General features: G+C 33.5%; 1 protein-coding gene across 3 annotated transcripts; it reads left to right on the top strand.

The window, feature by feature from the left end:
- Window positions 335–11,391, top strand: LOC18595005 (uncharacterized membrane protein YuiD). Of its 3 annotated transcripts, none has more exons than XM_007022735.2 (5): window positions 335–630; window positions 703–837; window positions 951–988; window positions 1,091–1,157; window positions 10,888–11,391. In XM_007022735.2, the coding sequence occupies exons 1-5, from the start codon at window positions 466–468 to the stop codon at window positions 11,245–11,247; spliced, it is 765 nt and encodes a 254-aa protein (XP_007022797.2). In that variant the 5' UTR covers window positions 335–465; the 3' UTR covers window positions 11,248–11,391. The 3 variants fall into 3 exon arrangements, with proteins under 3 accessions (XP_007022797.2, XP_017980053.1, XP_017980052.1); XM_018124564.1 differs by having other exon boundaries at window positions 10,834–11,391; XM_018124563.1 differs by having other exon boundaries at window positions 349–837.

The following is a 15,549-nucleotide window of genomic DNA, read 5'->3' as shown; positions in this document are numbered from 1 at the left end:
CCCTAACCACTAGTTAAATAGGTGAGCTTGAACTTATGTTTTCAAGGTGTCGCTCTGGCTTGATTGGGCTCGACCCATGATCACTAATATTGGGTTGACACTTTTATAATTTACCTCCTATTAAATAAAAAAGAGCATTCGAATAGAAAAACAAAAAAAAAAGATTTAAAGAACTTTACACATAATACAAAATATTTTTAGATGACAAAATGCATGTATCTACATCAATGAAGGCAAATTATATTATAATTAGTGCATAAAAAAACATATCAAATAAAATATAAAAAATAAATGAAAAAATTTATTAATACATTTTTCAATTATTAATGTGAGCAAGGGTAGCATAACAAAGGTGTAACTGCGACAACTAAATCCTTTGATAGCGAGAAGCAGTAGAAAGAGAAGAAAGAAACAGGCTTTTGGGGGGAGATAAGATAACAGAAGAGGGCTGGGGTACAAAAAGACATGGCATTGCAGTGTTGGACATCTCATGCCTTGTTCGTAACCTTTACACAGCCCAAAAACCATGGAAGAATACACGATGTTATCAGAATTCCAAGAAAAGCACCAAAATTCACTTGCCTTGTGAACATTGGCCTTGCCGATATTGCTGAAGTCGCCCATAACAAGGTGTTTTTCCTATTACTTATTTGCTGGGTGCTCAACTTTTTAAATTTTTCATCTTTGCTAATGCTGTCGAAGGTGCTGGTGGCCGCCGCTGTGTCAGCGGCAATTGGGCAGCTCTCAAAGCCAGTCACTTCTGTCATTCTCTACGGCAAAGATTTCAATTTCAGGACTGCTTTCCAGGCTGGAGGCTTCCCTTCTACCCATTCCTCCGTAATGCACCTTTTGCCTTGCTTTCTCTTTGGTAACACGAATAATTCATTACTTGAATTTCTTTCTCACCCTTTTTTACCATTAAGATTTTACCCTCATCTCTGTATGGACAGTCTGTCGTGGCTACTGCAACTTCTCTTGCTATCGAAAGGTTGTTGCTGTCATCTCACCCAGTTTGCTAACATTTTGAAACAAACTAATTTTAGTTTATGCCAATTTCTTTCTTTCAAATTCCTTTATTAATATATTGCAGGGGTTTCTCTGATTCGATTTTCGGGCTCTCCTTGGTCTATGCTGGCCTTGTCATGTATGATGCCCAGGTATGCACATGCTCTGTGTGGTTTTTGCCTGTGTAATGTAGTTTGAACAGTGCTTCCTTACTATTTTTGTTTATATGCTACTGCTCCAAGTCCCAGACCATGATTTTATTTGTTGGATATTGCAATCTTTGTGGCCTGTTATGCTTTGCAAAGTTTTGTTCAGTCATACTTGACATTCGTTTTTATTTTTTTTACCTCTTTCAATGATGTTGATTTTAATGAAGAATTTGTCCTGTATTATGTGAAATGTGAATGTGAACTGGAATGCAAATTCTTGGCAGTAGCAGTAGACACTACTACTATAAATTCTAGTTTTATGGGATCCATAATTGTGTCAGAATGTTGATTTTAAGGTAGCAGCATAACCCCTTAAAGTTCAATTTTCAAGAAGTTGAAGCCTTTGACTTTGTAAATATGATGCTGATTCAATTCCCTAGTTTCCTTACTGTTGGTCTACCTATCCTATCTGCAAGATAACTAAGTCAATCTTGATGAGCTAACTCTACCAGATCTGGTGTTGCATGCTTTGGCTAGTGAATATTGAACTGAGTTGATTGAACTGACAGTATACCATGTTTGAGTCTTTTATCAGCTGTAAATTTTTTGCTTCACTCATGATACCAAGGTGATTAGAGTTTATTGCAGATTCTAGGTCAAAATTCTTAAAAAAATCCCTAAGCTTCTGACAGAGGGATCTTTACAAGTTACACCTAATGTTGATTGCACCACATTATCACATGAGAAATAATACTGATAATTCTCTGATAATCATTTAATGCCTCAGTAGGATGATTTCATCAATATATCTATGTCTTTATCGATACATAATACATCCTTTATACCTAGGTGATTAAAGTTCATTGCAGGCTTTAGGTCAAAATTCTTTAGAAAAATCCCTAATCTGACCGTGGGATCTTTAGAAGTTACTAGATGATCACAAGAGAAATAATATTGGTAATTCTCTAATAATTACTCAATGTCTTATTAGAATGAATATATATATATATATGTATATATATAGGAGGGGGATCAAGGTATACCGGTGTGAAATTAATTAGTTTTACATCTTTCTACAATTAATAATTTAACACTGATGGTTGGATTTATCAACCTACGTGTGCTTGCCATGCATGTAATATTTCAATTCTATTCGATATTACTGTCCTATCTAATGAGAATACTATTTTAAAATATATATTTAATGGTAAAAAATTTATTGTATCAAACAAATAGTTAGATATCTTTAATTAACTTGAAATTTGGCATGCATGATTTACGTGAATACTGTATGAAATTCAACAGTTAGATTGATCAAATATGAATTGTATGAAAAGATATGGAAGGGTGTAAAACTAAATTAGTTGTACACTGGTGTAAGTGGATCCCTCCTCATGTTAGATATATATATATATTTATATTCCTAGCATTCCTAGTCCATTAAGGATTGTAACAAATAATGAGACTCTAATTTGAAACTATCGGATTAGGAAACTGGCAAACCTGACTTAAACAACTTCTAGATTAGAAATAAAAGCCAATTACATCAGGAAAATCGAAAGCAAGATTCTAGACTCATAATCTGTAATGTCCAGCCAAATTGGATGATTATAGAAATAACCTTGAGTCTTAAAATTCAAGAAAATGTAAAATAAAATAAAAACCTGGAACCTTAACTTAAAGGAAACATGAAATTTAGACCAAAAGCTGTAAAATAAAAAAGGACAATAAAGTCCTAGATAATTTAATCCCTCAACTAGCATATGTCCACCCTACATCAATTTCTTCTACCTCTTCCTCTTACACTTTTTCCTGTACCTCTTCCATGCCTACCACCTCTAAAAGATCAACGTTAGTATTGAGTATGTGCTGATGGTCTCTTTTCAGCATTTTTGGAGTCAAGAGTGAGCTTGGATTGGAGAGCACTCTCAATTGGTTTGTTGGAATATCATGCCAACCTTTGCTCATTGGATTTCAACGTGCTCATAAACTCCTGAACGCTTAAAGTGGAGAGGTGTTTTGTATTTTCTATTGCAGCCTCTGTAGGATCAAATTTCTCTTTATACTAATAAATAATTTCCTTGCAATATGATCATCTTCTATAGAACCACCATAACTTTCCATTTGATCAATAAACTCCATAAGTCTACAAAAATAATCATTCAAATTCTCAATTCTCATTCATTTTCATATTTCCTGAACTTCTTCTCAAAGATTGTAGGTTGATAGCTTTTACGTGCTCGTCACCTTGGAACTCTTGTTAAGAATGTCCCCTGCCTCCTTTTTTCACCTTGCTCTCATGGTTCTCAAATAAAAAGCAGCTGAGACATCTCTTTGTGTCATGCGAAGAACACCGGCATTTGTTGGTTTCTTCCTCTTCAGTCCCCCTTTTAAGCAGTAGTCAACGGCATCGTTAATTAAATTCTTCATATCTGTTGTCAAGAAACTTAAGAACATCCGAAGTGAGAAATCAAGTTTCCTTTTTTACACCACATAAAACATAAATTTCACCCTCAAATAGGGAACATTAGAATTATTAAATATTGTAGTGGTTGATGAATTATTTGAACTAGCTGTGACTTCAACTATCAAATCTCCTTTCCTTTCATGTTTTGTAACTCCCTTTTCCTCAGATTGCAGCTCTGATGCCGGTATTTGGCTGGTTAAAAGACACTTTTGGACATGAAAAACACTTGAAAATAGATGGTTTCATGAAGCAAAACATTGCTGCCATTTAAGTTTAAAAACAGAACATAAACATGCAGGGGAGCCTTGTACAATCTGTTTTTTATTGATACTTTATCTCACTTTTACAGTAGCATATAGAATATGGTATTACCCCAATTATGGCATCTAATTTTGCCAATATCCCAGAATCAAAACCCTTCAACATAACATATGTTAAACTTTATATGGACAAAACTTTACTAACATGAACAGTAATTAGTCTTTTAGTGCACATTACAGACCAACTAAAATTAATAAAAACCACCAAGGAACAAATGTTTCCTTCCTATCCACTCCAATCTTTGCACAAGAGTCTTTAATCTGGTTGGTTTCTCTAAAAACATTCCAAATGAAAGCACACTGGTGTAGTAGAAAGGTTTAAGGCAAGTAGGGCTTGATTGGGTTGATTGTGTTTGGAACAATAGAAAGATGATAGGATTTTAAAGAAACCTCTTGAATAAAAATTTAGAATAAACAAAATAATAATAAAAATGACAAGTCTTCGATCAAAGATCACCTATTTATACTAGCCAAGATAAATTTTAATCAAATAGTAATCTTAATGTTAAATAAAGACTTAAAATACTAAAATCCTAATAAAGATAAGAAAAGAACCCCAAATTAAATAGAATAAAGAAAAAATGAAATCCTAAACCAACTAAAATACTAAATAAAATAGATTTCTAAAGGCTCCTGCATCATTCCACTCAAGTCAGAAAATGGATTCGGCTCCTATGAGTAGGCCTTGACATACTTCTCGTAGATGTTTGTATCCACTCATTTCAATTCATCTTTAGCAATCCAAGTGCTTTCATTAGCAGGTTTACCAAACCACTTTACCAAAAATCGTTTAAACGGGTTCTCTCATCTAGATCGAACCTCTTTTACATCTAACACTTCTTCAATAACTTCAGCCTTAGAAATTGAAAGGTACTGAACTTGATCGTCTATAGTAGATGCAATCCCATCAAATCCATCAAATAGATACAAGTCCGAAATATTGAAAATAGGACTGATTTGTAACTCAAGTGGCAGCTCAATTAAGTAGGCATTTGAACTGATTTTCTTTAGCACCTTACAAGGTTCAAATTTTCTAAACTTGAGCTTGTGATAAGTACCCTTAGGAAATCTTTCTTGCCTCAAGTGCACAAATACTTGATCACCTTCCTTAAATTCCTACCTACGACGATGTTGATTTGCAGCTAAAGAATATGCTGCATTGCTCGCTTTTAAGGCAGCTTTTACCTCATCATGGATCTTTCGAATTTGATCAGCAAATAACTCCCTTTCATCACTCACTCTAGCTTCTTGTGGTAATGGCACCAAATCAAGCACATGCTGAGGTTTTAATCCATACGCATCCTCAAATGGTGTCTTCTTTGTGCTTTGAATGACAGAATTGTTGTAGGCAAATTCAGCTTGGGGTATGACTAAATCCCAAGTCTTTGGGTTATTCCATATAAGACATCTTAACATATTACCCAAATTTCAATTCATAACTTCTGTTTGACCATCTGTCTGCAGATGGCAAGTACTAGAATATTTCAATTCTGTCCTAAATTTCCTTAACAAAGTTCTCCAAAAATGTCCCATAAACTTCCATCTCTGTCAGAAGCAATGGAAGTTGGAATACCATGTAGTCTTACAATCTCATGAAAGAAAATTCAGCAATATAAATTGCATCGGAAGGCTTAAAACACGGAATAAAATGTGTCATTTTTGAAAACCGATCCACCACCACAAAGATAGAATCAAATCCTTTTGCTGTCTTTGGAAGTCCCAAAACAAAATCCATGCTCAAATAAATCCATGGTGCATTCGACTCAAGTAAAGGAACATATAAACCTGTGTTTTGAGCACTACTTTTACCAAATAAGCAAGTTGGACATCTTTTCACCAACCTTTCCACATCTCGGCTCTTTTTTGGCTAATAATAAAAATTAGCCACCATTGCCAAAATCTTGTCTCTACCAAAATGTCCTCCCAAACCATTCTTATGGAGTTTTTTATTAATATGCTCCCTTAAAGATTCTTTTGGAATGCACAACTAGTTACCTTCGAATAAATAATCTTCATGCAATCTATAAGGTAAATTCCCAACTTGTGATGAACCTTGCATATCAGCTATATCTTGCTGAAATAAGAATCAGAACCATACTAATTTTTAAGTCCCTCAAAGCCTATGTCTTGTGTGCTCATAACTGATAATAGCACATATCGCCTACTCAAAGCATCAGCCACGGTATTAGATTGTCCAAATTTATATTTTAGTAAGAAATTAAATTCATCAAGGAAAGAACTCCATTTGGCATGTCGATCATTAAGCTTTTTCTGTGAATGCAAATGCCTTAAAGCTTGATGGTCAAAATAAACAACAAATTCACGATAGGCCAAGTAGTGATGCCAAGGACGAATAGCCCTTACCAAAGCATAGAACTCTAGGTCGTAAGTCGAATAACGTTGTCTAGTGTCCGTCAACTTCTCACTAAAAAACTCTACAGGCCTTCCATCTTGACAAAGAACTACTCCAATTCCTTGTACAAGATGATCATCAATTTCCTTTATCTCCTTATCATATTCATCATAAACTGGTTCTAACTCTTCCCACTCCAAATAATCCTCGTCATGTAACTTCCACCATTTAAATCAAGGACATGTAGTAACCGACCTTCTAATTCAACTCTTGCCACTTGATTTGCAAGCCCATCTTCATGAAAGGGGCTTTCGTTCTCAAATTCATCATCATCCTATAGATCTTGAATCTCAAGGGGGGTTGTGGTCACCTTTTAGATTCTCTATTCGGGCTTCCACTGGTTCCTGACACTACAAGGCTTGCTCAACCTGGGTCAAGTCATCAATCATTCTCCACATTTCAACCAACTCAATTTGTTGGGGCTGGTTTTCTCTACCTTGACCTTTTTCTTGGCCAACCATAGTCTCCTAGATTAAAATCCTTATAGGTTAGTAGGATCGTTTGTTGTGATACCACTTTGGTGTAGCGAAAAGGTTTAGAGTGATTAGAACTCAACAATTAGGGCTTAACTAGGTTGATTATGCTTGGAACAATAGAAAAACAATAGGTTTTAAAGAAACCTCTTGAATAAAAATTCAAAATAAACAAAATAACAATAATAATAATAATAACAATAATAATGATAAGTTCTTTATCAAAGATCACCTATTTATACTAGCTAAGATAAATCATAATCAAATGGTAATCTTAATCATAAATAAAGACGAAAAATACTAAAATCCTAATAAAGATAAGAAAAGAATTCCAAACTAAATAGAATAAAGAAAGATAAAATCCTAAACCAACTAAAATACTAAATAAAATAAAATTCTAGATGCGCCTGCATCACGCACCAATGGTATCCTCATTCAATCAATTTCCTAAAACAATCCCAATAATTTCTCAAGACTTGTTGTCAATGGAAGATGTGTTTTTCCTCATATCTAGTATGTAGACATGGTGAAATATATCATGGGTTTGGTTAAGAGATATAGAGGCATTGATATGTCATTGTGATGCCAAGGTATTGTAAAGACACTTGGGCATTGTGAAAGACACCAATTGTGCCGAGGTTAGAAACCCCACTAAGGTGATTCACTAATCTTTGCAAGGTTAAAAATCCGACTAAGGTGAAAAATAGCCAAAATCCAACTTTGGTTGGCTAGGCCAAAAATACTAGAAACCTCTTACTCTTTGAAAAGAGTTTAGAGAAATAAGCACTCTTGCTTAGGAAAATATTTTTTATTAACTCTCAATTTGAATATCTTATAACTAAATGTAAGGGTCTGATTTATAGTATTATAAGCCCACATCCTAATGAACTTTAAGCCAGTCATGTTTTATTTAGGAATAGAACATTTATTTTATTTAAATTTCTTGTTAATTATTTTAATTATATTAGACAACTAAAAGTAGAGTTTTATTAGGATGTGGGCCTATAATACTATAAATAAGACCCTTAGGCTTAGTTATAAGACATTCAAGTTGAGAGTTAATAAAGAATATTGACCCTTAGGCTTAGTTATAAGATATTCAAGTTGAGAGTTAATAAAGAATATTGACCCTTAGGCTTAGTTATGAGACATTCAAGTTGAGAGTTAATAAAAAATATTTTCTTAAGTAAGAGTGTTTATTTCTCTAAGCTCTTTTCAAAGAGTAAAAGTTTTAGTATCTTTGGCCTAACTAATCAAAGTGGGATTTTGGCTATTTTTCACCTTAGTGGGGTTTTCAACCTTGTCAAAATTGGTGAATGAGCTCTTTTATTTTGAAGTTTGTTGTGGTTTATTTTGATAATATTTTGGTGTATAATAGAAGTCAGAAAGAGCATTTGGAACATTTACGGCAGATCTTTAAAGTACTTCGAGGCCAAAAGCTTTTTACTAACTTAAAGAAGTGTGAATTTATAACAAACAAAGTTATCTTCTTGGGGTGTGTTGTTTCAAGCCAAGGGATTGAAGTGGACCAAAGCAAAGTTGATGCTATTTTCAATTGGCCAGTTCCGAAGTCACTTCATGATATTTGAAGCTTTCATGAATTGACCTCTTTTTACCAGCGTTTCATCAAAAATTTCAATTCTGTTGTTGCTTCGCTTAATGAGTACCTACTCCTATATCACATTGTATTTCAAACTTTTCCCAGATCTAGTGTTAAAATCTGGACCATCTTCTCATTCATGATATGAAATGCTGCAGACATGAATTTTTACATTAAAATTTCTGGTCTCATTAAGAAAGTGCCTGTGCAGCCTTGTTAAGTCATTTTTTTAAGGTCATCAAAATATATGCTTCTAAGGGCCACAAATGTTCGTGTTCAGTGGAGTTGTCCCAATATTCCTTTGCTTTGAGATTGAAGTAGACTCAAGAAGCCTTTCCTAACGAAATTAGTACTCCGGCTTGTTATGGCGATAGCTTTTTTGAAAAATATTTTCCGAACATTTTGGAGTTTGGTAGGAGATACAAAGAGAGAAGTTGAAAGGTGTACCTTTTGTTGCTGGCTTTTCCTCGTTTCCAGTTGAGTATTTTAGGTGAAACTTGACACTTCTCAGTAATTGTTGGGAACTGTGATTCTGAAAGAATAAACTACCACGCTTGGATCAGAGCTAGGTAGAATTGCAACCATTACAACATAGACAAGACTAATAATTTTGGTTGAGAGGCAAATGTGATATCAACAATCATGTTATGCATGGTGTAGAGGGTTATTTCGGTTAGGGAGAGAGGGCGTGTTGCAATGAGTGATTCAGGATGCACTAGAGGCGATAGAGAGGAAGACTGGAGCAATCCTTGAAACGTAAGTGTTATGGGTGGCAGGTGGTGAGGGATGAGAAAAGGTGGAATAGGCGGCGGATAACGACAATTGGGAAAAGCTGAAAAGAAAGAATGCTTGGAAGAATCTAGAGAGAGCTTTTCAAAGTAATCTCTGTTGGGTGTCTCCTAAAAAATCCCCTCTTACCTTTCAAGTTCTCATATTTATACTGAGTAGGAACGCTTTCTTAGGACTTGTTTAGGAGAGCACGTTCAATCATGGGAGAACGTGCTTGTCATGGAAAAACAGTTAAAGAACGATTTACAAGATATTAAAAGAATGATCACGTAATTAGGTAATGGGCGTAAGTGCGTCACATGTATTTTTAAGGAGTAAGGAAAGAGAAAAGGGTAAAGCACATGCATTTCAAGGAAAGGTTAAGAGGAAGTTCTCTTAACTATCTCCATATCTGAGCCACCAAGCCAAACTCTCTAGAACATCCCAAATTTGAAGATAACTATGAACCCTGCCATTTATTCTGAGTTACTTTCACTTCTCCATACAAATAGCTATTCTATGCTTGTTTCTGTGTGCTTCCACGCTTGAAACGCCTCTAGGAGCTTCCACGCTTGGAACGCCTCTAGGCGCTTCCACGCTTGGAACTCCTTGGGCGTTTCCACGCTTGGAACACCCTAGGCGCTTCTGCACTTGGAACGCCCTTGGGCGCTTCTGTGTTTGGAACACCCTAGGCGCTTCCATGCTTGTAACACCCTTGATGTAATTTTCCTGTAAAGAGTACTTTAAAAAATAATAATTAACCAAAATTGAGCATCTACACATGGAACGACAATTTAGGTTGTTAATCCTCTTACATTACTTCCAGTATGAGGATGCATTTGCTGTTAATCTAAATGTACATCTGAAATTCTTGAGAAAATAGGAAAGAAAAAAATGTAAGGAAGGGACAAAATCCTTATGCACTAGGTTCCTTAGAAGTCACACTTATTAAGGTTGATTGCATCACACAATCATAACCACACTTAGTTGTTTTCCATCAAGCTATGTTTGAAGGATACAAAAAGTAAAGAGATCAAATCTTGCAAGAAGGATGGGTCAGAAGGACATGGTGAGCAGTAATAATACATAGACACTGTCTTTGGTGTTACTTAGGAAACTGTATTTTTGTGCAGCATTAAAGGGCTATGTATACATGCATATATTGAAAGTGTACTGATAAATCCTCTATGCAGGTTCATTTTGCAATTCTATATTTCTATTTCCTTTATGATTGACAGGTCCTGCTTTATTTTAGTTTAATGCTTATAGAAGAAAGCATATTGATTTAGCGGGTGGAAACCTCATAAAGCCTTGTTCTATACATTGTTTATCAGAAAGCTTTATGTACACCTCTTCCTAACATATACTGAATCAGTATTTTCAAAAATATGATCCTTTTTTTGGCTAAAACATCTGTCTAAAATACTGTCATATATGTCTCAGGTAAGTGTTCATGCTGTATGTTTATAAATAACTTCGTTATCTGTTAGAAAAGCAATCTATTAACATCTTTACAATTGATTAGCGTTTGCATCATGGCAGTCCAGCTTATCAGCTGAGGAGTGCTCAGACAATTGAAAATGGCAGGACATTTTGATTCTAGAGCTCTTTATTTTTCTGGATTTTATTTGTTGGCAGGACACTTTGGTCGAATGTGAAGTACTGATAGAGAGATAGGTGCTCCTTTTGTAGGGGGTGCGAAGAGAAGTAGGAAATCATGCAAAAGCTCTAAATACAGTGTTACCCAAGGGACAGGTTACCTCAGTTGTCTCCAAAAATAGAGATGATTTGATTGTTTCTCGAGACGAAAGCGTAGCCACCTTAAATGTTGAGAGGCTTGGTTCTCTCGTAATCACATCAGACAAAGAAGTAAGTCAAACTAATGAGGCAATGGCATCTTCTGAGTTAGCAGCAGATGATGAAGGTTCGGAAAGTAATGCCTATAAGCCATTAATCCCATTAAAAGAATCAATTGGACACACAGAGGTTGAAGTTGTAGCAGGGGCATTGTTAGGTTTCCTTGTAAGCTTGGCAGTGTATTCGATAATGTGATCTTTTATTATGTATTGAACCTCATTTTTTATTCCTTTAACAAGTTCATTGCCAAATTGGGTTTTCCAAATTAACCATAAAAGAGTGGGGGATAGAGCACCTATATGAAGTTGTGTCCAGGACACTAGGTGCTTACAAATTAAATAGAAGCTTGTCCTTCTCTTTTTCCCTCCCCAAGCCAAGCCAACTTGTTTGGCCATTTCTCAAAACATTCTGTTCGTCGCTACTGATGGATGACCCATGGTGGGGTAGCTTTGCGTATTTGCAAGCCAACGTAAAAGAGATATTAAACATGATCAGTGACAAAAAAATAAAGTAACTTGGGCGAAAAAAAATTTATATAAAAATTATACAAAATAACTCCAATCACGTGTTAAATACAAAATAAAGGTGTTTTTTTTAATAATTATTACATATTAAGATTGGACATCTTCAATTGAACTTAACAGTCTTTCATAGAGTTGAAAGTGTTATTGAATCAATGTTAAAATCTTGAATAATTTTTTTTTCAATGAAAATGATCAATGAATTTTTAAGAAAATCATTTGACATTTTACTATGAGATATGTTCTTAACAAGTTTCATAATAAAAAATGCACGCTCTAATGTTGTAACTAAAAGAGTCAAGACAAGTAGAAAATTAGTTATTAACTAATTATAGTAGAGGCATTTCACCAAACAAAAAAATTATTGTAGGGTATAACTATGAAATTCTATAAAAGGCAAAGATGTATTTTAAAATTTTAAAACTTTTAGAGAGATGGACCCTGCTAGCCCCATTCCCTTCGCCATTGAACATGATCATGCTAGTATAGTGGGTACAGCTGATCAAAAATTTTGTCGATCAGTCTAAACCTTAATTTGACTCAATTCAAGCTCGAAAATTTTGTTAGATTTACCTATTCCAATTCAATCCAATTTGATTAGAAAATGTTAACAATTTCAACCCGTTCAACTTGATCCAAACTGATTCGTATTCAAATCGATTAAAATCTTTATCAACCTACATTCTTATTGAATTCAAAATGATTTAAACCTAAATTGATCCAAACACGAACAACCCAGAACTAACTCGAAATGGCCTAAATTTAATTTAATATTACAATTTGTTTATCTTTTAAATGTTAATTAGATTACAACTAATAAATATAACACAAACTATTATTCTATTAATAACTTAAAGAGACAATAAAAATTTTAAATCTCTTTATACTCTTTTAGTTTGAAATTGAATATCCATATATGTTTTTTGAGCCGTTCCAAAATTATGTCCACTTATCATCTTTGAACACCTACAACTCTTTCTTTTTATGTTTTATATTAATTTTTAATAATTTTTTAACTTTTTATATTAAAAATTGTAGTTTATAAATGTCCTACTTTTTTAAAAAAAAAATTAAAACAGTCTAAATATTTTTCTTAATTTTCATACGAGTCAAACATAAACATCTAATATATAATGGAGATATATTATTAATATAAACTATTAGTCTATGAGTAACTTAAGAAGATAATAAAAATAAAAATAAATTAATTTTCATTCAAGTCAAACGTAAACATCTAATATAGAATGAAGAGATATTATATTATATAAACTATTAATCGATGAATAACTTAAGAAAGATAATGAAAATGTAAAATCTCTATTTTTAAAAACAAAATCAAATTTAGAGATATATTACAATGGGAAACTAAGAATTTGAATAACTTGATTAAGGTTAATAAAGTTGACTCGACCAGAATCATCTATCCAAATTCAACCCGATTTGACTTCAAAAGTCATCAACTTGACTTGGAAAACACTAAACCTGAATGACATGAACATTAAGCTCAAGATGACCTAAATCTGATGTAAAGCTAAAATAATTCAAACTAAAAGTGATATGAACATTAAGCTCAAGATGACCTAAATCTGATGTAAAGCTAAAATAATTCAAACTAAAAGTGATATGAATCCCAAACAACCCAAACTCAAATATAACTGGACCTTGACCTATCCAATTGCCTTCTTTACATGCCATGCTTTGATTGTTGTAGAAAGAAGAAGAAAAGCATTGCAAAGGTTGATCTTTATGCAGTATCATTGCATATCCATCAAACTCAAGCTAGATTAGTAGGCTTAGCGACTCAACCTATGAATCGTGTTGGTTTTTGTATTGGAGCAATATGCGATTAATCTGCTCAAAACTTATTTTGACATTTAAGTGGTTTCCATTTAATGCTATATTGTTTTTTTTAAAAAAAAAAATTTAGGGAAGGGATATGCAAATTCGCTCCTTGAGCAAGGAAATACAGGTACGTTTTTTTACTAAATACGCAAATGAGGCCCCGAACTATATCAAGAAAGTCAATTTAACTTCTATCCTTTTATTGCATTCAAATAAGCTCATAAACTTTTATTTGGGTCAAATAAACCTCTCACACTAACCGTTGACTAAAGGAAGTTATTCAATGCCACGTCATCTTTCACATGACATGTTAATGTGTCATCTTGATGACATCAATGTCATGTGATATCAAAAATTGTTGACTAGGAATTGAGATTTTCCTTTTTACCCATCCAAGTGTTCAAAAATTATTGGTTAGGGACTTGAAACAAAAAATTAAAAAAAAATACTAATTACTTCAAATTGATTACCATCGTTTTTTAACTTATTACCATTTTCTTAATTGAAGTCCTCCTTCCTCACAAAAAAAAAAACTTCGCTTTCTTCAACATTCCCTAAACCCAACGTACGTTACAAGCATCATGTCCTCTCCCTGTTTGCAAATTCCTATTCCTATTCTAAAATTCATTCTTTGAGTAGTCTTGAATTTCAAAAACTGTGAAAGGTGTGAGAAGAAAATATATTATTATTAGTAAATAAAATTCAACACCATCAAACTTCTCTTATAGATTTTAGGGAAAAGAAGAGCATCAGATTTCCCTTACAAATTTTAGAGAAGAAAAGAAAAGAATTTGACTTTTTTTTTACAAATTCTACAAAAGATAAGAGCATCAGATTTTTCTTACAAATTCTAGAGAAAAAAAAAGAAGGATTTGACTCTCTTTTATTGTGAAACAACATTGTGTGTCTTTGCTAGTTTCAGTATTATAAATGTTATGTGTCCTACCTTTACTCTTCCTTTTCTCAAAATCGTTTTTGGGTATTCTCGAATATCTCTACACCAACTTTCAATCAAGCAACAATCGCCTTACTCAAACTGAAAGAGTTGGATTAGGTTTTTTTTGTTAGGAAGGATGGATTCAATTAAAAAGATCGTAATCAGTTAGGAAACGATGATAATCAATTTGAAATAAATAGGTTCTTTTTTTAAGTTTTTGTTTCAAATTTCTAACTAATAATTTTTGGACATTTGGAAGGGAAAAAACCTAATTCTGAGTCATTAATTTTTGGTGCCACATGGCATTGACATCATTAAGATGACAAGTCAACATGCTACGTGGTAAATAACGTGACATCAAAAATGGCTAATTGTACCATTGACTAATGGACGTTAGTCAATAGTTAGTGAGAATGGCTTAGTTGTGTGAGACCTTGTCAAGCTCGATTAAAAGACGGTATTGTACCGAGTGGTACAACTAAGTTAAATCGAGCCTTGAACTAGTTCAAATAGAAATTCTAAGAGAAAATTGAAAATTTTGAAACCCACAGAATCGTTTAGAATAATGATTTGGAGTTCAAGGTCCAGTTTAGAGTCCATCAGGAAAATTGACCGATTAGGGACAAAACGGTTATTTTACCATTTGTATGATTAAATGGAGATTTCTAGCCAAGATTTGATCACATTTGACAAAGAATAATTATATGAGATATAATTATGATTATTGGAGTATCAAATGATGTTTAGCAATGAAAAATTTTGATTCCCGGTATTTTTGGAGTACAAGAGCAAAAATGGTAATTTTGTCATTAGAGGACTAAACGGGAATTTTTTAAAAAAATGTTTTTTGCCCCATTTGGGTAATATTGATCAATATTAGTGTTATTTGAGGTTGAAAAGTAGAAATAATGTGATTCCGGTACATTTATGAGTATAGGGGTAAAAATCGTAATTTTTTCGCCCCGGGGGCAAATCGATAAATTTTTCGCCCCCAGCACTTGTCAAGACCAAAGGATTTTAAATGTGATAGGATTGGATAAATACCAGAATAATTGTGGTGAAAAATTAAGAAGAAAAAGTCAAAAAGTTAAAAATTGGGCCAATAAGCATGTGACACGTGGCATGCTTGATTATTTTATTATTTTCTATAGAAATCAGCCCATTAAATCCCCAATTCTCTCACCATATTCGGCCTAG

The sequence above is a fragment of the Theobroma cacao genome, chromosome 7, assembly GCF_000208745.1.
Source record: "Theobroma cacao cultivar B97-61/B2 chromosome 7, Criollo_cocoa_genome_V2, whole genome shotgun sequence".
Classification (NCBI taxonomy): Eukaryota; Viridiplantae; Streptophyta; class Magnoliopsida; order Malvales; family Malvaceae; genus Theobroma; species Theobroma cacao.
The sequence above is the reverse complement of the archived record's forward strand: the minus strand, read 5'-3'. Positions and strand labels throughout refer to the sequence as shown.